The sequence below is a fragment of the Peromyscus maniculatus genome, chromosome 22 (genome assembly GCF_049852395.1).
Source record: "Peromyscus maniculatus bairdii isolate BWxNUB_F1_BW_parent chromosome 22, HU_Pman_BW_mat_3.1, whole genome shotgun sequence".
NCBI classification, from domain to species: Eukaryota; Metazoa; Chordata; class Mammalia; order Rodentia; family Cricetidae; genus Peromyscus; species Peromyscus maniculatus.
Window position 1 is genome coordinate 50,094,111 of NC_134873.1, and position 24,857 is coordinate 50,118,967.

Here is a 24,857-nt window from a genome sequence, read left to right on the forward strand (position 1 = left end):
AGACCGTGGACTGGTACCCAGCACACAGCCATCACACAACTGCTTAGACAGCCACAACCAAAGGAGACTCGGAACCTACTGGCGATGTTTCAACACAGTGTTATGTTGTTTCTCGTGTTGTGATTTGAAGGGCTCAAAGCTCCATAACAATTTGGTCATTTCTGAGACTTCCTCGTGCTTCAGATAAAACATAAAGCACCCAGGGAGTGTTTCCCTCTCCTTCTATTACTGCTGACATGTAAAATTTAAATCCACCCTCCAAACAGTATTCTGCTCTTCAATGCTCATAAATTCCCATTGTATATTTGACTGCAAGAAACCATAGCATGGCGACAGCCAGCATGAATAAAAAACAGCTATACTTTTTTTTTTTTTTAACACTCTCTGTTCCCACAGCACTTGGGAGATCCATTCAAGTGTTCTGTGGCAGACTGGAAAGAGGAGGCTGTGACAGAAGTCACGGCCTAACTGCTAATGATGATGCTTTTGCCACCTCTTACAGCTTGGGTATCACTGGATGCTTAGAAACCCCTAGCTCTGTTGATGGTGGCAGTGGGATGAGGCTATGGGGATCTGGGAGAAAGAACTAGTGTAAGTGGAGGAAAAGAGCCGGAAAGGAAGACAAAAATGCAAAGCAGTGTTGCTTGGATGGATGTCAGTGTCTCCCTCTGTCCCTGTCCACAGTGAGAGTGGACAGGGCTTGATGGCAAAGTGGGGGGGGGGACAGCACACTTGCCAATGCAGATGCTTAAGGTGTTCAGTGCCATGGAAGGGGGTGTAAAAGGATGCCAACAGCGATTCATGTCTTCTTCCTTCTCTTCCCCTGAACTTGCTCCTTGTGACCTCCACTTGACCAATGGGTGCTGCTTTCAGGGATCCAGACAAAAACCCCAGGATCGGTTCAACAGCAAATTAAGATGCACATGGGTTTAAACTTAGCCCGTCTACCCTCCAAGAGAACGATAAATGGATACAGGCAACAGTCACGCCAGCTTCTCTTAATTTTGCCACGTGTGTAGTGCTTTGCCAGTGGCAGAACAGGAAAACTTAGGCAAGCCTGGCCATTTCACTCCGCAGGGTACAGAGAGAGGCACTCACCAGCGCTGACGGTGATCGCTTCGATGAACTGCTCCCTCCAGCTGTTTGTTCCCACCACCAGGGCCAGGTTGGTCTTCTTAATGAGTTTGTCCACAGTGCTCTAGAAAGGGGCAAAGGGGGTAAGTCAATAACTTGGGGGGTTGTGAAGGCCTCAGGAAATCTAAAACCTTCTTTGGAAGCCTGGGGGTGCTAAGAAGGGGTAGCAGATGTCAGGCTCTGAAGAAATAGATGCACATCAAACACCGTTAGGATTATGCAAACTACTGTGGTCCTTGGAAACATTCTGACACCGGAACTTCTCCACAGAGAAGTCTAGCCTCCTTTCCAGTCTAAGGGCCAGTCAGGAGCAGCTACAGTGTTTCCAACAGCAGCCGTCCGGAGCCCTCCATTGCTCTGCAAGCTTGATTCCCTTTGGCTTGTCTGTCTGTTGCATGCGGTCTGGAAGTGAATCGATATTGACCCTGTTCAGTATTTAGTGTCTGTGACCACCTGAAAGCGACAGGTCTGAAATGGAAGACGGAGGGCTGTGTTTTTGTCAGTAAAATGAAGGCAGGTAGCAGGGCTTCAAGGTTTCTTGCTGTATGATCATCAACAAATAGATAATTTGGTGGTGGTGGTGGGGGTGGGGCGGTTGCAGAGAGGTCACTAGATTTTTCAGCTTGCTAACGTTCAGGCAATTCTATTCTTACTCTCCTGCATCAGGAACACTGTAGACAAGCAAAAGTCAACACCTGTGGCTTAGGGCACAGTGCTAATAACCTTGCATCCCATTTGCATGCTCTAATAGCATTGAGGTGCCTGCCCCCTTCTTCTACTTTGGAGCTTATTAGGCAATTAGTTTTGTGCAATGAGCACTCTCCAGCTTTCTAAATTTGGTTCATAAAAACAACAGGACTTGCCAAGCGGTCACAAGAAAACTAAGTAAGCCGTACAGTCAAAGCGCTACCACAAGTCACGACAACTACAGGGACAAGGGACATTTCCAGGACACCGAGGCTGCTCCTCCCAGAGAAACTACTGCACCAACTAGTCTAGCAAACGCCCACACTTACGGTCAGAGCATCCTCGAATTTCCACTAACCGCAAAGAGGCAGAAAACACACATTATTTGCCTTAGGTAATGACTTGTACATGTTCAATGCAGGGTACCGAGAGCTAACAATAATTGCCTGCGCAGGAGTCAGGAAAATAGGATCTGGGGGGTTGTATGAGAGGCCAAAGCCAATTTATAATATCAAGGATGTTAGTTCAGAACGAGTCATTGGAACTGACTTGAGACATTGAGGAGAAAAGAAATGTGAGGATCCATCGCCAACCAACTCACGCTGTATCTGCAACCTTATTCTTGGTCAGCTAGTATGTCCGGTGGGGGGGGGGGTGACCTCTCAGCTTCTTGCCTCGTATCCAGAACTGCTTGTGCCCCTGATAACAGCTCTAGCAGTCACTGGTCTTGGACACAATGAACTGAAACACACGACAGGCATCTGTCTTTTGTCTCCCAGCTTAGCCACAATCTTATCTAGTATTCTATGCATCTTGCTGTGTGGAATGTAAGAAGAAATGACCTCAGTTTTTCCTCCATGTAGTGGAAACTTGGAGCGTGTCTCTCTAAAGGGATAGAACACACTGTGCCGCAACTGGAGCATCCACTCATCCGAGAGATAAGCAGCTGAATAGTGCTCCATCAGCTGAACACAGACTTCCCCCATGAAATGACGGCTGGCTAAAGATTAGACTTTTAAGAGAAACTAAACTCAACCTTTATTGATGTGGAAGAACCCAGGTATATATTAAAATGTAGTAAATTTTAACCATAGGGCAGAGTCAAAATTTTTCCAAGGGTTGAAGTTGTACCTGTGTGGTTTGGTTCCTTCATGTATGTGATTTAAGGAGAGTGAATCACGATGGACTGAAGTTTGGACGACACTCTCTATATTGACTTGGAGAGTTCTTAAACTGTCAGTGACATTCAAGACGTTATGAACACCTCACCCTTGACAGTGGGCATTAGTAAAACCATCGTCTCAGCATGGCAGGTGAGAAGTCGGGGGTGGGGGATGGGGGACATGCAGTCTAGCCCATGCTGTTCTAGAGCTTTGAACAAGCTCTCAAGTCACATTCTAGAAAAACACAATCCCTAAATGAAGGAAGTCAAAGGTGGTATTACTGCACATGAGAAGTGTCCCCCTAAGATGCCCTGTAGGCGTTAAGGTTAACAATGACTGTGCTTGTAAACCTGAAGACACGCTTCAAAGTGATGCTAGAAACAACAACTCATACAAGTGGACTGACATAAAGAACTAGAGACCAGGGAGGTGTTACAATTCTAGACTGTGGCAGCCGACCAGAGAGGGCTCTGTCTAATCCAAGATTTTTTTCTTCTCTCTGGGAAGAGTTATCTAACCCAGTACTTTCTAAAGGAGCTGCTACCATTGCTCTGTCCATGGCTGGTGCATGGGAGGGCAAGCCTGGGTGTCCTGTCCTCTGTGGTAGAGAGGACACATTCTCTCTAAGAAGTGTGGGAGTGAATTAGCTCCAGAAACGGCAGTGCCCTGCTGTGGCAGGTGACACAGAACCCTAGAGTCCCCACTGCAGAAAAGCCGCAGGAGGAAGGGAAGCAGGATGCACAGGGACACTGAGTGACAGAGTGGGCTGTAGCTACCGGCAGGCTGAGGTTCATGGGAGGTTGCATGAACTTCTGCAGCTCCCTTCCTGTGCTCTGTGAGCCAGGCTCAAGGCTATGCCATGCTGGACCCCGAGAGTGGGATCAGTCTTGTAATCCTCATTCCACTGTTTACCCCTCTTCCTATGGGTGTGAGTGCAAAAAAACCCACTAATAGACTGATAGATTTTTAGCGGCCAGAAGGAGGTTTAAGTGTATTTTTATCTTTAAAAAATTCCATTTTAGTTGCAAAAACACCTTTTTACTTGCTACCTATCAGGCAGGTCAATTTGGGGATTAAATTTACGGAATCAACAAAAGGAAAAGAGGCAATTATTACTGAAGAACCATGTAGAATTCTGAGGCTCCTATATTAGCCTGGCTCTCTAGTTTGCTTTTTTCCCCCCCGCTTTGATTGTTTGAGTAGGCACCATGTCCCTTTGAAAAATAAGTCAAGAAAGCATTGTTTTCTTCTGGGTTTGTAACTTTGGACGTTACAGGAAGAGATGCATAGGCTCTTCCTTATCCCTGTTATCCAGCCGAAGTTGGCTCCACCTCAAGTGTTCTGAGACACTAAGGATCTGGGTGAGAAGAGCTATGTGTGGGGCTTGGGGTGGGCACAGAGGACTGGAGCAGAGCCAGAGCAGTGGGTTAGGAGGGGCAGACAGGAAGTTTCATCCTCAAGTCTGAAGCTCATCCCCGTATGTATATTTAACTTTTAAAGGCATGACTTCCATTTCACGGGAAATTTTCAACTTGGGCTGAGGATGTAACTTAGTGGGGCGGTGCTTTGCCTGACATATGTGAGTCCCCGGGTTCAATACCGAGTAACACACACACACACACACACACACACACACACACACACACACACACACACACTGAACTAGAGAATCCAATCTCATCAGCTCATGAATAAACTGTACAGTTGCAGACACTGCATTTTTGGTAGGCAGTGCTAAAGAGTTCTCAGGTCTGAGTAGCTTAGATAGAAGTGACCGTTTCTGCAAAACGATAGCCTTTGAATGTCCGCACAGCAAATGCTTGGCTTCTGATACATTCATCAGGTTTTTCTAGCCAATCACTGAAGATCTACTTTTGTAGTCTCCTTTCGGACAAAGCCCTTCCTTCAAAGGGGGCAGTTCTGACTCTGTCACACTCGCTGCCTGTCACCTACTGGACCCTGGCTCTGATGCTGTTTACTGTGCAGGATTTCTTGGTTATCTGCTAACTCCCCAGTTTCAAATTGGATCTGACAGCCTTTTAGTGAATCAGCCTGTACGTGAAATCACATTTTTTCCAGTGTCTCCAGAAGGCTCTTGCCAGCACAGACCACACCGAACCACCTTGAGCAAGCGGATGGGGCTGGCCGGCGGTGTTGACAGACGTACCTTGAATTCGTAAGACTCTTCAATGATCACCTCCAGCCTGGTGTGCTCTCCCAGGATGGGGCGCCCCATTTCGGCAATGCGCCTCTCCTCTTCCTCTTTGCTAGTCAGCGGCTGCTTGTCGTCATATTCGTCTGAGAAAGGGAAGGCAACAGTATGAACAATGTGCTCCTTTACCTTTGCAAGTCCCAGGATCCTCCTATAAGACAAAGCAGGGGGGAAGGGTGCCCTAAGGACCGACTCAGAGTCTCTCAGGTGAGACAGTGAGGCTGAGGGGAGGAGCGGACAGAGCTTGGTCCGGCAGGGCAATGCCGCCACACGCCACACTGAAGCCGCCGATGATTGAAATCTAGTACGGCCTCGCGTCATGTGAAAAGCACTGATCGGGAAAAGCCACGTGCATCAGGGCACGTCACTGAGAAAGACCCTGCTGCACATTGTCTGGGCTGAAGGAATCACCCAGCTGTTCTCGGTGAAGCTAGCCAGTTTGGCGGTCTGCACACTTTTTTTTTTTTTTTTTTCCAGCACGTGACCAAAGGGAACCGCAATTAAAAGTCCTAAAGTAACCCTGAGGGGTGTGAGAGTTCGGTCTTTTCCTTTCCACTTTCTAGAGGCGTCAGAAAATGCCTCAGGGCCAAAGAGTCAAGGGAGGGAAATTCTGATCTCAGCTTTACACTCGCCAAGAGTCCCTCTCGCAGGTTCAGCTCCTAAACATCCATTTTATGTTTCTTTGAGATGGCTGGGCCCCAGTGCGTCCAGTCTGGTGCAAAGGCAGAATGTATTAGGAAAGCCTTGACCATGTTAATCTTAAAACAAACAGAGAGGGCGAGGGTGAGGCCTTTGGGGAGCTAATATTCACTATGTGAGCATGATTACTTCCAGAACCACCAAGTGGCTCTCATTCTAGGAGAGGTGGGGGTGGGGGTGGGGTGGAATGGAGGGTGCTCAGAAAAGTCTATCCATGAGGAGGAGCTCAGAGTTGTCTCTCTCTGCATAGAGGTCATTGGGATAAATCCCAGACTGAAAAGGCCAAGCCTATGCGGAGGGCAAACGCTTGTCCTGTAATCACCCTTGTCCTTCAGGTCCAGGATGCTGGGAAATGATAGGCTACTTCCTCAGGGGCAAGCGAAGCGCTCATATCCAGGGAGGCAGTGATGTTGCTATGGAAAAACCTCCACTCAGAGGCCCTCACCTCCAGGACATCTGGGCAATTGCCTGTAAGTGGAGTCTGCTGTCTGAGTCATCCAGACTGGGAAGGGCTGACCTTTTTGTTCAGGCTGCCTGACCTGCCTTTTGCATTTAGACTGATAGAAGCTTTAGCAGGGGTTTGTACCTTCTATTTCCTACACAGAGTAGGTTCCCCTCTGCTCTGGGACCCTGCTGTAGTTGGTTCTAATTATTGATCTAGCAATTGTTTTAAGGGCTTTTTTTAAAATTTTTTTTTTATTTTTATTTTTTTATTTTTTATTTTTGGCTAACAGGCTACTGTGAGGAGTAGGGTCGGAGGATAGAGGTGGGATCGAGGTGTTGGAAGCATGGCTAGTGCCTTAGATTTCATGTGTCAGGAGTAATGGAAGGCAGAAGCAGAATGTAGCTGCTGACATAGTCTTGAGCGTGCATTTAATAACATACTCTAAAATAATGTATTTTAAGTCCCTAGTGGTCTACAATACCACCAAATCAAAGGAAAATGACAATGGGTTATTTGGCCTGCTGAGAAGCTGTGGAACATGAGCAAAGGCAAAGCAGAGAGAAGAGGGGATTAATTTTAACTGTAAGAGTGGTAAGGGATCTTATATAAGGACTGGGAAATTATAAATCAGGGAGAGGCACGGGTTAGTTAGAGTCTCCAAGACTGTCCTTTCTGAAATCCGTGTGTTCTAGTCAAGGGGGTGGGTAGACATGTGTGAAGTCCCTTTGCCTAGTGTTCAAAACAATTCTAGTTTGGTTCTCACTGCTTTCTGATCTTTGGGCCAATGACAATGTCACTGGTAGTTCAGGTTGACTTTATTTGTGTCTTTGTCCAAATCTCTGACAAACACTGAATAATAATGACTTCCCTCATGAGAGATATTGCCACTTAGGTACCTATTTGAAATGCAAAGTGTGGGAGAATATTTATTGGGGCCATCATTTCTGTGATTTACTTACAAACGATAAGTTGTTTTGAATGGGACTCAAGGTAATTTAGGTAGAAAATAACATAGCAGTTAGGGAGGAAATGTAATGTCCTGGGATTGTTCAGGAAAGCATCTCACAGAATGAAACGGATCCAGAACATGATGTCAAATACATGGACATGGCAGCAAATGAAATAGAATCATCCTATGGGTGAAAAGGTGCCCCCAGGAATCCTTCAGGCTTTCTGGTCAACAATAAGTGTGTGTTTGATGGACCTGGGTCCATAACTGCTTCTTAACATTTGCCTTTTTTTTTCTTTTTCTTTTTTCTTTTCTTTCCTTTCTTTCTTTTTTCTTTTTTGGTTTTTCGAGACAGGGTTTCTCTGTGTAGCTTTTCGCCTTTCCTGGAACTCGCTTTGTAGACCAGGCTTGGCCTCGAACTCACAGAGATCAGATCCGCCTGCCTCTGCCTCCTGAGTGCTGGGATTAAAGGCATGCACCACCACCGCACAGCTCTAGCATTTGGCTTTCTTTCATTTAAGATAAAGTAGTTTACAGGCACAGAATCTTTGACTAGCCAGAATTCAGTGCCATTCTTTTCACTGTAAAAAACAAATGTTACCTTATGTTCTACTTATGGCAAAATCTTACTAGTTTTTCTTTTAATTAAGTAAAAGACAAGATAATTTAGAAAAAAATCGCAGCATGTAAATTATAATCTGATTAATATTCAACCTTAACAAAAATCTCATAAGAAGCTGAAGTGTGGATATCTCATCTTAACAGATTTGATATTCACATAAAGAAAGGCTAGGGACCTTGTTTCTACATCTTACTGCACTTACTCCAAAGCACAGGCTTACCCATCATGCAATCACCAAGAAATGCTCCTACACCTTCATTTAGTTATATATACTTAAGGCCCTTCTTCCATTAGTTCACCAACTGACAACTGGGATTTAGTTAATATCATTCAACTCCTTAGTATTTATTGTGTGCCGAACATGAACAGCTTCGTGTGGCTTCGGGATTATTTTAAATTATCTTTACATACAAATACCTAGTCTGTTGACTTACAGAACTAGGATATGCCTCAGCACTCTTTGGACTGTCTTTACTCGTGCCTAGTATAATGTATGGAATGCAGAAAACTTACTCAACTATTCGCTTTGAGATTCTTCAAGTTACCATTAGTAATATTTTTCATCTGTTCATTTTTTTAAAATAAAAGGACCATCCATTATTTAAACACATGGTATGTCCTCTTAGAATATGTCAGCACAGACACAGTCCTCCTCTTTCTCCAACTATCTTCCAGAAACTTCTGGTGTAGTGGAAAAAGAGACACATGAATGAAAAACTAGAATCAGTGTGGCAGTGACTGAGTCTTCTGGGAGAACATTTTTGCCTACAGGAGGCATGGAAAGCATCAGGACAGGGGATCTATTGGCAGCTATCTTGGAAGCAGGTAGAGAGCTTGCCAGGTGGCTATGATGGTAAGGATGACTAGGAGGTGTAGAGATGAGTGGTCATAGTTCAGGGATGGGCACAGCATCATGGAAAGGTCAGGGCTATTTTCATTTGATGAGTAATATGTACATCTAAGAGACGGTTACAGTTATGTGTAATTGAGAAGTGACATGTGGAAAAATCGTGTGGCTGATCTACAACAGTACTGATATATGAGTGGTTACAATGTAGGGTTTTGATGGTGTGATGGTGGCAAAGAAGAGAGTTGAGGGTTTTTTTTGTTTGTCTTAGTGTTCTCCTTAGGTGTGCCTTTTATTAAACAGGGAAATGGTTTAACAGCATTTTTCAGGATCAATTACTATACTTGCTTCTTTTTCTCTTTGAACAAACAGATCAAAAGCAGATTATTTTATTGTAGCCTAGGTCACTTTATTTCCTTATGTATGCAGGGTGACAACATGATGGAGTTTTGGTGTTATTTCTTAGAGGACATTAATTCTCTCTGTGTGCTACTCTGGGCCTGCCTATCTATCTATCTATCTATCTATCTATCTATCTATCTATCTATCTATCTATCTATCTATCCTTATAAAGCTCACCAGTCTGTGACATTGTATATTTTATATATATTCTATCTCTATCTATCTATCTATCTATCTGTCTGTCTGTCTGTCTGTCTATCTATCTATCTATCTATTTATCTATCTATCAATCAATCATCTATCTATCTCAATCAATCTATCAATCTATCATCTATCTATCTATCTATCTATCTATCTATCTATCTATCTATCTATCTATCTATCTATTCTATATACAATGTCACAATCTTGACCCATCAAAACAACTTGGAGATCCTGTGCCTTATCAGCAACCATGGCTACAAGCCAGTGTTGAGAGAACACAGGGAATCCCTGAGATAAAATCATCAGAGTTGGGGTTTTCGTTCTTTAGTGGTCGACTTTTATAAACAACAATAAAATCATTAGCTTTAGGTATCTGAGTCCTAGAAACAGATGGACTATGTAAAGCTGTTTTCAATGCTTCCTGGTTGAAGCTGGATCTTGAAACAGCATCGTGGTAATGAAGGGGTGAGAGTGGGATATTCCTTTAAGAGGACACTATCACCCACATGGCTAGTTCAATACAGAGAAGTCTCTACACAAGGAGCCAATGTCATAGTTTTCTTTTTTATTGTTGTTGTTTTGTTTTAATCCCAAAAACCAACATAGAACACTGAAAGTGGGGGAAAGGCCAGTGACGGGAAAATCTTCTCAGGATCATTCTGACACTTGTTCAGAACTATACAGACACGCCTGAAAACGTAGGCCACTTGACAGCGTTTCAGCTCCTGCTGGCCTCTCTGATTAGAACCCAGGAAGATTGCTATTTTTCGTCTCTTGAGGAATATCCTGAGATATTAGAATTGTGCTTGTTGGGTGGAGGTATGGTTTTTGAGGGTGGGGCGGACCCACAGGGTCAGGTAGAGGTATTTCTCCCACCAAGGTCAGTGACAGGCCAGCAGTAATGCCTGGAGGAGGAGGGACTGCTGTCCTCAGCTGCAGACTCTGTGCTAGGAGATGACTAGAAAGCTGTCAAGCCGCAGGAGAACTGGAAGAGCTGTGTGACCCTTAGGTTGCCCTGCCAACATTCCTGTGTTTCCTTGTACACCAGGAAAGGCACATTCTGGTGGGAAACACAACCTGTTTTGGTTTTACTTTTATTTTTTAAGAATTTTCATTACACTTAGCAAAAACCTTAAATGTAAAAGAGGTATTAGGAAGAAAGCTGAAACATTGAAATCTGAAAGAAAGAAGGCTTTGGGTCAACCTCTTTGTAGGTCCATATTATCTTCAGTTTTTTTATATACTGTCTTCAGTTTTTGATCATTCAAGGTATCCCAGCTGTCAGAGAAGTCACTCATTAATCAGCAATACTTTAGAAGGCCCAGGGACTGACATCTATAAATCTTATAAAGAGTATACCTGAAAGCTGTGGTTTTTCAAGGACCACAGGGAAACGAGTACCTGAAAAGCTGATTACAGTGGAGGGAAGCGGATGATCTCTAGCATGAACCTTCCTGAAGAGAGGTTGGCCTAGCAAAAGGACAGGCAGAAAATCAGCAGGATGGATCACATTGCTTCGCTATCAGTGCCTTTTGAAATTAGTAAGCTAAAAACAATAACCCAGATGCACACACACTGTAAGCCATGTTAGTGGGGGCAGTTACAGGTCATCCCCTGGAGGCCACCAGGAGGAATTCTGGTGGTTACTCACAGAGATTACCACTCACCAATGGGGGCAAATGTTCCAGAAGCCAAACCAAATCATGCTTGATTAAGTTTGATGGATGAGATAATGGACCTCTTTCTTTGCGGTAAGAGGTAGACCCAGTGTAGCAATTGAAATGGATGAGCCAGGTCCTTCAATTACTGATTCCAGAGGTATCATAAAACAATAGAAAGTGCTTGGTGTAATGACTTGCATTCTAATTTTTGAAGCCTATTAGTGGCATCTACACAGCCCCCAGTAGGCTATCGTTTCTGTTTGCCCACATAACAAATGCAGGCAGCATCTACTCCATTCATGTCACGGGTTTCTTTGAAGGAGAGGGAGTAGATAACCCTGTGAAGGTGCTCACGACATCCATTTCCTGTGCAGACTGGAAAGTGTCATATATGCTTCCGTGGACTAAGGGCAAGTCATTATCACCCAGCAGTTTCCACTAACCAGGCCTAAGGATTTCATTGAACTTTTCCTTCAGCTGGTTGCCAGGTCCACCCACTAATTTTGTCTACAAAGATCTACCGAGAATTAAACTGAGAATCTTGAGACTTGGACTCAGGGCCATTTAAATGTGGGCAAGACATTTCGCCCCGTGGAGTCACGCATTTTTCTCAGTTGTCAAATGAGGCAAACTTTGATGGAGGGGCTTTGCTCCTCTAACCCATACATTGGGGTGGTGGACATGTTCCCAAGTGTCAGGATTCTCAAAGTTTGGCCCATTTGCATAGACATGCATCTTAAGTCTGTTACAAGACTGCAAAGTGATTAGAAGAGCAATGTTCAAGAAAAACATTGAGTGTCATGTAATTTGAGGGAGAGCTATAGATAGATGCATGTCTTGGAAGTTTTCGGGGAAACAAATACACAGATTTAGCCAGGAGTCTGAATTTGATTTAAAAGTATCATTATTGGTGTAATCTAATTTTCCCTTTTGGGAATTTCCCTTGACTAACATTCCTAATGATGGCTTTTTATAAGCTACAGTTGTGCTTTAGACTGATAAAGGGTTCAATGTATAATGTAAAAATGAAGGGAGGAGGAAATGGTTCACACAATTGGACCAGCCAAAGGACAGGGTTAGTGTTAGGATAATCATCAAAGGGCTTTTGGATTGAGTGGTTTGGGGTGGATTAATCTTTTTGAAACTTTTTTTTTTTTACTTCCTGTAAGTGTGCACAATAAAGTCCAAAAGAATGGTGACAAAATAATATTTCATTATAAACTCTAATGAGTTATAATGTTATCATAAAACCATAAGGTCAGAGGGGAATGACATCATAGATTTAAACACAGTGAGACCAGGGCTGGAACAGCAGGTGAAGACTTGCAAATTTCAAAGGCACCTCCAGCATTCAATGTCTATTACTAACTAGGTCTCTAAATTATTGGTGTGAGGCTGTGGACCAAATGGATTTTTTTTAAAGTTTCCATATATACTGTTTCCCAATTCCACACCCATACTCATCGGTGCAAGTCCATGTAACACCTGCAGGCTAAGTCCAAAGGCTACATTAATTCTCCTCTTCTTCCTTGTACCTCAAAGCCTTGACTTCAAAGCCTCAACGTTACTTCAAAGAGAACTCTTTAAGCTTTATGCTGCTGTTCACTGTACAGACCTAAGTTGCAGAAGTTTCTTAGAGGCATCAGTGGCAACTGAACCCCGGGATTTCTGGTTTTATGGGAGAAGGTGGATATGAAGTTAGACAGTATCCAGGTAAGTAACAATTAGGCCAATGTAGAAATTTCCAGAAGGAGTTCTGGAATAGTCTCCCATTCTAACTGCATTGGCGCCTATTTTGGGAGACGTCAACAATGGAGAGACATCCAATTTTGGTTAAAGTTTTGGCCATAGGGAGGACCCAGTGAACTACTCATAATGTAGAAGCTTTCTGTATCATGTTGGATGCACGATATGGCCAAGGCAGGAAATGCTGATATGAGGGATATGGGAAACTTTATGGAAAGGACTTATAAGAAAAGAAAATGAGGGTTCTACTAACTGAGATAATAAAAGGGAGGACGGTTCAAATGGCATGGAAAAAAAGCCTTAGAAATGGAATCCTCACACATGTGACGCAGGGTAGCCAAAGACATAGATGCACTCTTAATAAGGTACTCTGGACTGACACTGTGTAAAGTTTGCACAGAATGCAAGCCTGCATAGAAAGTAAGGGATGGCTGTACAGTATGCTATTTCCCGAGACTATGGTTGACTTTAGAAAAATAATCCACAAAGCCGTGAAGGTTGAGAGGCCAAATTTCTACCATCTTCAACTCTCTCATGGGGAGCTGTTCCTCTGGACAGAATCAGAGTATTTCCAAGATGATATCAGTGATCTCAAATGTTGCAAGTGGAAAAAAGGAGATAATTTTAAAAGATATATATATCTTAAATATATAATAAATTATATATATATATATATATATATATATATATATATATATTCCTGTACTTAGATGCATGGACAAGGACAAGTCCTGGAGGGCAGAATTCAGAAAATCTGACTTGGGAGAGGCTCAGCTGATTGAGATTCAGGGATTTCTGTAAGAAGACTACTCTGCTTACCAATTTTATGTTTTTCTAATTTCTATGTCTCTGAGAATCTACCAGTCATTCTATCATTTACTGCTGGGTCTAGAGATGAGCTGGGAGCAGCCATCCATAGAGAACTACCATAGTTTGAAAATTCCACTCTGGGCAGAATCACTTTGGTACCCACTGTCCATGAGTTCATACTAACAGTGGTTGAGATCACGCCCCCCCCCCCCCACCCCGTGCCTATTACAGTGTTTTAATTTACTAGAAATTTTGGTAGTATTTCCTTCTAAATATTTTTCTAGCACTCTGATTTAGTATTTGCATGATCTATTGGAAATTTTTGGTATTTGCAAAAGGCCATCGAAGAAGTGGGTCCCTAGAGACCTTTTCAACCTGCAACTTCAGACAAGTTAGAGCCGTTGTGGGATAGCCACCCTCCTCTCTAACTCTGCAGAAATGAGTCTGAAAACATGAGAAGGTATGTAGAACCAAAAGATGCTGCAATTAGGAATGATTTCCACCTGTGCACAAGTAACTATCTCTAGAGATGGTAGAATTTTGAAAGTAAGGGTTTCAAGCTTTCTCATTAGGATCTTGAATGCTTACGTAGGGTTTTGTAATGCATCTCAAGTAGCAGAAATAGTTCTTGTCACCATGCTATTAGCACTAAAGCAAAGTGCCCAAAGAAGGGTTTAGATTGTTATCCTCTTCTAATGTGGCCTTATCTACTTTTATGATCCTGATGATCCTCTGCTGTGAAGTTTGTGTGGGTCTCATGTCCACCATCCGAGACCAGCAAGCTTGTCTTACTCTGGAGCCCTGTGCAAAGTCTATCAGTGTACACTGCAAATTCTCGGTGCTCTGTGGACACCTGTAGATTAGTGTCAAAATACGAACAGTTAGAGGCTCTCCCTGAGAGCTTTCTTACAAATAAATACAACACACACAGGCTGTTGTTAATTCGTGAAAATGTTAATGTGTAAAAATGTTAATGCGTAAAATCAACTAGAGGAGAGTTGGGCCACAGTTTAGCATTAATTCAGGTTATATTTGGTTTGGTATTTAGGCTACTTGGGCAAAAATAGGAACTTTTAAAAGGCATTATCTTACCAGAATGGTATTTTCCTTAAGTAAAAAGAAATAAAACAAGAGAAAACATTTATTTTTAACAATGTAATATATTGACAGTGACAGTATAAATATAATTAGATAGTATTAGACTTGAAAAGTTCATACCTGATAGTGTAAAGCCACCTAAAAAAGAAAGAAAAACAGAAAAGAAATGTCAAAATTTAATTTACATGACAAATAACAAGTGCTAGTGATATCATATGCTCGATGACCCACTGGAGTTATGAAAACTTGCCAGATTTATGATTAAGAAGGATTTGAAAAGTCCAGTCATAGCTGAACACATTCTTTTAGGATCATGCAATTTAGTACACAATCATAGTTATTGTAGATACTAAACGCTTCTTTCCCGGGTGCCAATGAGGCGCCTGTGATCCCATCTTTGTAAGACGTACTTTTTTGAAGTCTCTCTTCTGTTTACTGACCGTGGGACTTATTAAACAAGCTGCATTGAAATGAGTCCCAAGCGTCCCTTTCTCCATCTCCCCTGCTGCCATTCTATACTTAATTCAGGGGCATTAGGAAAAAATATTTTTTTTTTAGATGGGTTCCGAGGTCAGCAAGTTCTCAGAATGTGAGATTGTATTTCCCCAAATGCCAATCGTAGTTCTTGTAGTCTTGGCCCTTTTAAGTTTATATATACCAGATTAAGAAATGTGATACGGTTGATCTGGCCTCGACTAAAATGAGGCCACTAGCCTGAAATGAAAATCTGGCCCATCCATAGACAGAGATAAAAACCAAGAGTTAGGGTATTATCTCAGAGAAGTGGAAAATAACCTATAAAAATGGGAAGGAAATGCAAGAAATGAAATGCTTACCAAGCTCATTCAATAACAGGGCTGTGAAGGAAACAGACAGAGACAAACACAGAATAAGAGACCACATGAATAATGAGAGGAATATTAGCAGAAAGAAATCTAGGCAGTTCTGACTAGCGCAGGGAAACCATTGCTCATTAAAAAAATTTTGTCCGTCCCAAGGGAATGCATTGTGGGGGACATTTCCAAATAAATGATCCCAACAGGAATATTTCGGTGAGATTGAAAAAAAAATCATCTTATAGTGTCATCTCTATGTATCTCATATTTCTCCTACAGCTGTTGACAGATAGTGCGTACAAAATCTACTGTGGATGTTGGAGAAGGTAATCTTGAACTCGGTTTGGGGGTGGGCTTCTTTCAATAAATGTTGCCTGAGAGCTGATGTTTGGAAGTCTTAAATGACTCAAGGCCTCAGCTGCCTTCCACAAGAACAGGTAAAAATCCCCAGAAAAAAAAAATCCATTAGCCTGCCTTCCTGGAAGGAGATTTTTACTCAGGTGAAGCTCTCTCTGCATATTTTATTTGGAAGATATTTTGACTCCTTCAAAATTGTTTATGCTTTTTAAAGTCTCAAATTTTAAGAGGCTCTAAATGGACATTTATTTGTGTTGTCTTTATCAGTAACTTCTACACATTAATAAGTGGACCAGAATGTTTTCTAGTGGATGTGTAACTCCAGAGAAACGGACAGGGTTAGAATGGGGGCCAAGATACAACGTAGCTTTTTAGATTATGTTCTTTAAATACAGTTGGCACCATAACACTGTATTTGAATAAAAGTTAACTTGCTAAGCAAGTCCAATTAAAGACCTCCTGGGTTGTCACAGGAATATTACAAGTGCTTGTTTTCAGCCTGGTTTTCCCTGTATCATGGTAGTGGAATCAGAAGGAACCTAGGAAAATGAGTCAATAAGTTTATTTATACTGAGAAGAACTCATTTGGCTTGTACAACACAGGATAGCACCATCAAGGAATTTTAATTTGCTTCTATATGAGGGCATATTTTTACTAAAATGACAATCGGAAGAGCTGAATCCAAGACACTCCTCCTGGAGATAAAAGACAGTTCTATGGAGGAACACATCCAGCTCTAAACGCTTCTTTCCTGGGTGCCAATGAGGTGCCTGTGATCCCATCTTTGTAAGACGTACTTTTTTGAAGTCTCTCTTCTGTTTACTGACTGTGGGACTTATTAAACGAGCTGCATTGAAATGAGTCCCAAGTGTCCCTTTCTCCAACACCCCTGCTGCCATTCTGTACTTCAGTCAGGGACATTAGGAAAAAATAATTTTCCCTGATGGGCTCTGAGGTCAGCGAGTTCTCAGAAAGTGAGATTGTATTTCCCCAAATGCCAAGCCTGCATAGGAACTGGTCATATATATTGCATCTCTTGCCCTCCATTTGAAAATTTCAGTAAAATTCTCCTTCTGTCTTGTGAAACAGCATCTCTTATAAAGGAGGGAAGAGTCAGGGAACAGGATGGGCTCCCATTTGCAAATGTTTTCTAAAACTGTGAGAAAAAAACAAAACCTAATTATGAAATTCTCAAAAAACTAACAAAAGTGTCATTTAAAAAAATCTAGGTATAATGATAGCACTGCACAATTTGTCTTGTTACTATTCATATTAAAATCATATTAATTCTATAAGTATCAAAAGATTTTGGATCATGGGTAGGATTAGTGTAAGTCAGGGTTAAATGTTGACAAGGGGCCACATCCTTTAGCTACTGAAAACGGACCTCATACATATGACTGTGGTTTCATATGTATGGTACCTTGTTTGTTAGAGTTTTACTATTATTGTTATTATTATTATTATTGTTATTAATGAGATAGGCTCTTGCTATGTAGTTCAGGCTGCCCTTGAACTCTCAACCCTTCCCCTTCGATCTCCCAAGTACTTGAATCCCAGGCATGTGCCATCATGTCGAGTTTCATGGCTTCTTCTAAACGATGTATTTGATGATACGGAAAACACCATACCAAAATAAGTAAATTAGCTTATTGACAGGGTGAGTCTTTAGACACCTTGTTCCTATTAATTGCTTTCTTAGAAGCTGGGGCTGGACAGATTGGCACACACCTCTCAGTACTTTGGAAGTAGAGCTAGGAGGATCAGGAGTTTTGGGTCATCCTCAGCTACATGAGACCTTGTCTCAAAAAATGAAAAGACAACAAAACAAAACAAAATCTTCTCAAACCAGATTCTCTAAGAAGCCTGATTACTGAATTTTCTTATAAATTGCTATTAGATCCTTGTACTCTTCATCTACCATGAACTTTTAGGTGGGTTTTCTTTTCCTTTATCTTTCAGACAAGATATGTTGGGTTTTATCACTAGTACTTTAAGGGAGGGAGTGAACCTTTATAGCCACATTTTAAGTGGTTTTGGAGCAGTGAAAGGTAGAGAGAGCATGTTCACTTATCTCCTCATTTCTGAATTACAGAAATTCTTCCAGTATTTCTTAATATTTAGCAAATCTGGTTGCAATCCGGGTTAGTCAGCCCTTCCCAAAGAAAACGGGAATCGCTTGGTGAACTCATTGGGGAAGGAAAATGGACCCGCTAAGCTTCAAAGGCAATGGAGTTTAGTACTCGAAGCCGAGGAAGAGGAGAGAGAGTTCAGTGTGAGAGTAGGGAGACACGGAGAGGGGGGGAAGAGTACAATCTCTCGCTGGTATGCCTTTGAATACTCCCACACCTTTCGTGCCTCTTCTCATCCATTTTGGTTCCTCAAGCACAAGGGAGAAACTGCACTCTTTCTCATATTCCTCACGATCAAATATTCTAATGGTAATGATCTTCCTGTGGGGACACAAGACAAAGGCAAAACGAATGGTTGGAGTCACAGGCTCATGCTCTAGATGTCCACCAAGCCGATGTTATTGTGATGTTAACGGAGGGAGAAACCGGCAGCACATGACCTCCAGGCCTATGTAAAAGGGCATCTTGGGTGCTCTTCCCTGGTCTCCACCCGGGAAATCTGTGTTAATGGAACGCTTGCGTAAATCTGGTGGCTGCTTCCGCGATTCAGAGAGCTGGCTTAGAATTTGGAGATCGGGTACTCTCGGTGCCAATTCCCCCAGCTCTGGGGGCTTGATCGAGTGTGCCCCAAATTAACTTTCGGACCCGCGTGGTGCACGGCGGTGGCCGGGACTGGCTGATGGGGCGGCAGATCTGGCTCGCTGCTGCCAGGGAGAGAGCTGTGCCCTGTTACATAGTGGAGGCATGTGTGCATTGTTAAGTCATGTTCTGAGGAATGCAGGCGTCCAGGGAGGCGCAGGCCGGCAGAAGCTGTCGGAGTCCGCCCTGGAGCGGCTTCCCCACCTTTCTTCTCACTCATCTCCACCAGGCGGGGCTCTCCAATCTCAATGAAGAAGGTCTTGTTTTTCTCATACTCCTCATCATCAATTACCTTGACTGCAATTGTTTTGCTGAAACAGAGAAGAATAGAGGTTGGCGAACGGGGGAAGAGGCATGCAGAGGAACACAGGCGAGAGGAAAGCAAGGTTAGAAGAGTCACTGAAAACCTAAGTTCCTTGCCCGGGGGCCACAGAATTACCTCGGACCAAGTACAGTTCTCAACGTTAATAAGCTTGTCATCGGCATGCGAAAGAAAAGCAGAAAAATATAGATTATAGCAAGAAAAGGGGAAAAAAGTGCTTATTTAAGTATTTAACTCTTGTGTTGTCTTAGGTATCTCCTGGAAGTCGTTGCTTTAGAACCAATTAATAAAGTACAGTAGGGCCCGTGAGAAGTTTCAGTGGGTGAAGGCCCTTGCCACCCAGTCTGATGACTTGAGTTCTGTCCATGGAAATCACCTGGTAGAAGGAGAGAACTGGCTTGAGTAAGTTGACCTCTGACCTTCACTCGCATGCCACATCAGGTACACCCCCATACATGTAGGCACACATACTTACCCACACCCCTCCCGCATACACACATAAATAAACAAATAAATAAAACTACAAACACAATAAAATCTGGACAGAGATGTTAGCCTAGTGGTGGACAATTTTCCCTTTTCTGTGTTTTACTTTATTTCCAAAAATAACATGTACAAAGTTTTTGTTGAGTTTATAATAGAATTACATCTTTTTCCCCCATCCTTTTCCTCCTTCCAGATTCTCCCATATAACACCCACTACTTTAAAAAAAAAATGCATGGCCTCTTCTCCCATTTACTGTTGTGATTGTGTGTGTGTGTGTGTGTGTGTGTGTGTGTGTGTACTACATTACAAATGATACATATTCCTAAATACAGAAAGACAACCTGCTCAGTCTGTATAATGTTACTTGCACATATAACTTGTCAGGGATGATCATTTGGTATTTTTTATCATTATATTTCATTTCGAGTTACACAATGTATGTGTAAAAGCATTATAGAAGAGAAAAAAATCTCTTCTCTCTTTCCACCTAGTGTCCTAGAATCTAACTTATTTCAGCTCCTTGGAAGTTGTTATTGTTTTACAGTTTGCATTCCTGAAGATGGACACAATTCACAAAGTGTGGTGGCAGTGGAGGGGATAACTGCTGATGTAATTATTTTCATCCCGTGCCAAATTGACTTTCGACTTTCATTAAGCTGTGGCATCATACTTCTTTTCAACTTCATCAATACATTGTGGTGCTTCATGGTGAATTCTTCCTGCAATCCAGTCTTCCGTAATGTTTGTGCTAGGGTCCTATGGCTGTGAATGACTGATGAGCAGTCGGGACAAATGCAAATATTATGCAAATCTAAATGCCAGGAATGATGCCAGACATAACTCTTGATGGATCTGAAAATAGATCATCCTAATATTACCTTTTAACTAACAAAGTTTAAGTGTGGTATATATTACAGTTTACCCCGAGCCTCCTAAATACTGGCTTAACAAGATTTTTAAAATAACATTAACTGAGATAATATCTGATTAAAGTTTTTGAAACAATAAGCTTCTTATAAACAGAAAGTTTTAGTGATGTGGAGATTCTTTACTTTTGCTAATATTTTCTGGATCTTTTAGAAAAGGATGGATCCATAATCTTGCTTTTAGTCCATTGATGAAATCTGCCAAGTTGCACTTAGACACGGGCTTTCTGAGGATCATCTGTCCTTTTTTCCTAGCCTGGGGAAAGTATGGAGAAATTCTCTGAATTTCCCAGGCCCTCATTCCAAATGTTTAACTCTTCCTTCCTGGGCTCAGCATTGTAAAAGGGAGACCCAATGATTGCTTCCTGTGCTTTGGGGCCTCGTATGGTCCTTCCCTTACCCAGCGACAGAGCATCATGGTACTGACACCCCAATTTCTTCCTCCTGAGAAGCCAGGGCTCCTGAGAGTGTCTTCTCTTTGTGTTCCAAAGACTACAGCAGGTGAACAGCTGACATGACTAATGTAAAATAATTTCAAGAGTATGACAAAGCCCAACTGCACATACAAACAGCTCCTGCCTAATTGTTAGACAGCTTTCTGGATTTCACCTATTTGCTGTGTGTGTGTGTGTGTGTGTGTGTGTGTGTGTGTGTGTGTGTGTGTGTGTATGTGTGTGTGTATTAAGATCAGCTGGCCTGACTAACTTAGGATGTTTACTTGTTAATTTACATCTAAAAATCCAAAATACTCTAAGAACCCCAAGAAGACCTATTTGAAGCATATTTAGAATTGTACGGTCTAGTTGAAAAATAGAAAGTGTCTGCTATTTTTAAGTTAGATCAAATTTACCATTCAAAATGTGACCAAAGTTCTCTCTTTCTTTCTCTCTCTTTCTCTCTCTTTCTCTCTCTCCCTCCCTCTCTCTCTCTCTCTCTCTCTCTCTCTCTCTCTCTCTCTCTCTCTCTCTCTCTCTCTCTTCCCCCCCCCTCTCTCTCCTCTCTCTCTCTCTCTCTCTCTCTCCCCCCCCCTCTCTCTCTCTCCTCTCTCTCTCTCTCTCTCTCTCACCCTCATTAACAAAACTTGTGCTCTTTAGGTACTACTTTCTACTTTGCATTCTTGCAAACTTCTTCAACTGGAGTTGCACATCTGTCCTAAAATGAGCCATGTCATGAGAGCAGGAGAGGGGATGTGAAGGAAACTGAAAGCGTCATGTTAGCTATTGTCCTTAGGACCAACGCCCCAACATTCCTTGTGAAGGCCCTTCCTGGTAGGCAGCATCAAACTGGAAAGCCCCCATCATAGCAAGTCAGGTTGCAATGTCCTTGCTTTTTATTATATGACCCATATAATATTCCCAGCCCACAGAACGTCATAGATATAGTTGTACTAGAGAAGTCAAGAAAGCCTTTCTAGTGAGTCAGTGGATAGGAAAGGCACCGATTTTATGTGCAAGGGACAATACACCAACTTATTCAGTACCCCCAAATCACACACTGACGTCTTGTTTCTTATCACTGCAGAATGCCGTTACTATTCCTCTACCCTCGTGTGCCAGTTAGCCTTAGCTGTCAACTTGATACAACACAGAACCACATGGGAAGAGAGTTTCAGTGGAGGAATCACCCAGATCAGGTTGAACTGTGGGCATATCTGTGGGGGATTGTCTTTATTGCTAACTGAGGTGGAAAGAACCATCTTCAATGTGGTAGTGACCATGTCATGGGCTGGGTACTGAACAGAAATGAAGGCAAGTAAGCAGGTAGTATGGGTGCATTTGTTTCTCTCTGGTCTTGACTGTGGGTTTGACGTGACTAGCTGCTTAAATTCCTGACACGACTTCCCTGCAATAATGGGCTGTAGCTTGGAATTCTAAGGTAAAAACAGACCCTTACTCCCCTACGCTGCTTTTAGTCAGGGTACGTTATCACAGTAACGGAAATGAAACTAGAACACATTGTAACAGCTTTATTTCCTATGCCCCAAGGCAAGAGTTACAATATCCCATAAAACTAGTTTCCAATTTATCATTGGAGCATCTCTATTCATCAGGACCAGAATTCTTTGGGAATATCTCAGCATTTGGTAATCGAGATATGAAAAAGAAATGAAAGATGAGGACAAAGAAATATATCCATGTATGCTTTTATAAAGACACCTAGGATGGATAGCATTTGCATAACAACATATCATTTCAAAATCATTAGAGACAGAATCAATAATGCCCTTGGCAAGAGAAGCCATTAAATTATATATTGATTTAGCTTCTCTAGTACAGTAAAGCTATTAATAGGAAATGTGATTATTAGAGGCCATTTCAGTCGCTCTAAAGTAGCAGGATGAAGTCAGCCCTGAGTTAATTCTCTAAATGAAGACAGACAAAGTCAGGAACCATCGCTTGCTAGGTTCACGTTATATATACTTCCCACCAGAAGGGAGTGATGGTGAAACGAACCGCTGTAATTTTCAGAGGGAAATGTCATGTGAAACCCGGGACTTGATTGTCATTTCTCACTTCGTGGAGCCCACCCTTGAAGACCAAGCGGCCAGCTCACCCACCACAGAGCATGCTCACTGCACAAGCTGGGGCTGGTTTGCTGAGTGCAGCCGGACAGCCTGGATAACCACGGGGAGCATGCTTTTGCCTCCCAGGATTTGACAGTAGAAATAGAGCCTCAAGGACTGAGGGGTCCTGAAGTGTTCCAGTCTTCCCCATTGCCATATTAAAATCCTATTACAGGGACTCTCCCTGGCCTTTCTGCTTTCTTTACCCACAGGAGGCTGTCAGGTAAGCGCGATTTCTTTCAGTTGACAGGCTGACAAAATTGAGCCTGAGAGAGTTGGCTAAACATAGTCTTTTAAGCAAGCACAACTTGTACATTATTGCACCGACGAGGAACGGATAGAAAAACAAGTGCTTTGCTGTTTTCGGCAATCCTGATTGTTCTAAAGACCTCGAGGAGAACTCACTCAGTCTTTTCCATTCTTAACTACAAAAATCGCATTTTTTTTTAGTAAAACAGTTGAAAATTTTATAATAATGTTAAAACATTTCTCAGTGGGGCCAAGACGTTTATAGAAGCTGTTTTTCATTTTATTTCTAAAGTTTCAGCTAAGAAAGGAGTTATTTAGTAGAAAAAATACAGATCTTCCCTTCTGGTCTTGATGGTACCTTTCCTGTGCACACACCAGGCCAATAGGATTCTGCTCCTTAGTTCCTCTTATCTGATGAGTCTCAAAGGACTCACCTCCTCCAAACAGACTACCAAGGAGTCTGGCTGTGAGTCATTGATGAAGGGGAGAAAGTCATGGCTTCATTAGCGGTGGTTGACACAGAAAAATCTCGTTAAAATATACTTTAGTCTTTGTTCAACTACAGTGGCACTCCTATCTTCTACTTTATTTTTTAAAAGATTTTTAATTTAAATCTGATTTTGTCTTTCCGTGGTTTAGTTTTCCTAGGTCTGCCCTTGGTGTTAGAAGAAGACAGCAGCAAGAAAAAGATGAGCCTGGGGGTTAGAGAGGAGGAATTCCTTTCCAGATTCTCATGCTGAATGTTTCAATGAGAACATCACAGATTTGGATGCTTCCTGAGCTCTCCCCATTAAGATTTACCCTCATTTAGGCACACTCGGAGAAGAGCAGAATCAGGCCCTTTTTATTTCTTTATCCATAGGTCTTTCTGATGTCCCTAGAAGTTAATTCTTACTACTTGCAATTTACAGAGGAAATTAGACTCCAAGAAGTTAGTGGCATCCAACTTTAATTGTTTATTTCCTGAACTGGCATCAAGGACCGGCTCCTTTGAATTAAATCACCTAATGCCAAGCACCAGGTCCCATAGTTAACTATTCAGTATATTTATGACCACATTAAATGATGGAGATCATTAGATTAGATTAAATGCAGACTTATTATTTTATCTTTACATTCACAAAGACTTCTTGTATGAACAAGAATAGAATTTTATTTCTATTTTTGAAAGGAATACAGGACATGGTATTAGTCTATGATGGCTGCCTTACAAAGTTAAATCTTTGAAGAGATAAAACTTTAATTGGAAAATGTCACATAAACATAAGGGACTTCGCCAAAACTGAGGGCTGAGTAGCCGAACAATAATAGGCTCAGCCTCATTCAGTGCTGCCTGGTAGAACTGGGTAATTTCCGGTCCACTCCTGACCACCAAAATTAGTATCCATATTTTAATATTTCCAGATTAGTTCTATGCATGGTGAAGTCCAAGAAGCCATGATAAGAAGACAAATGGACTCTTGAATTGGATAATATATTAAGAGGTTGGCGAAAGTTGAGTTTGTGAAAGATCTCCCCGTCTGTCAAAATCACCTTGGAGCATCACAAACTTTCAATCTCTGGTTTTACTCCAGATAAGCTAAACAAAATTCTTCAGTTGTGGAGACCCAGTACAAACATAGTTTTAAAAGATGTTTCTGATGACTCTAATATTTGATCAGGGCTG

At 42.1% G+C, this 24,857-nt stretch overlaps 2 protein-coding genes across 27 annotated transcripts in view; one reads left to right on the forward strand and one right to left on the reverse strand.

The window, feature by feature from the left end:
- The window catches only part of LOC121825151 (uncharacterized), a 53,637-nt gene extending 28,814 nt beyond the window's left edge, over positions 1-24,823 (forward strand). For 6 of the 7 annotated variants that reach the window (XR_013047369.1, XR_013047368.1, XR_013047372.1 and 3 more), the window contains one exon: positions 23,840-24,823. Coding sequence is in view for 4 of the 7 variants with exons in the window: in XM_076559447.1 (XP_076415562.1) it covers positions 23,840-23,931 (92 nt within the window). In the remaining 3 variants the exon portion in view is untranslated. Of the gene's footprint in view, positions 1-12,567; positions 13,407-23,839 lie in introns of those variants that run through there. The other variant, XM_076559448.1, reaches the window with a different exon arrangement.
- Positions 1-24,857, reverse strand: part of Slc8a1 (solute carrier family 8 member A1) — a 358,680-nt gene that overhangs the window by 45,729 nt on the left and 288,094 nt on the right. For 5 of the 20 annotated variants that reach the window (XM_076559437.1, XM_042267418.2, XM_076559439.1 and 2 more), the window contains exons 3-9: positions 18,849-18,955; positions 15,516-15,536; positions 14,800-14,817; positions 14,674-14,688; positions 10,766-10,834; positions 5,152-5,282; positions 1,099-1,198 (exon numbers count right to left, since the gene is read on the reverse strand). In XM_076559437.1, the coding sequence (XP_076415552.1) occupies positions 1,099-1,198; positions 5,152-5,282; positions 10,766-10,834; positions 14,674-14,688; positions 14,800-14,817; positions 15,516-15,536; positions 18,849-18,955 (461 nt within the window). Of the gene's footprint in view, positions 1-1,098; positions 1,199-5,151; positions 5,283-10,765; positions 10,835-14,673; positions 14,689-14,799; positions 14,818-15,515; positions 15,537-18,222; positions 18,327-18,445; positions 18,807-18,848; positions 18,956-24,857 lie in introns of those variants that run through there. The other 15 variants (XM_076559441.1, XM_076559442.1, XM_042267419.2 and 12 more) reach the window with 15 other exon arrangements.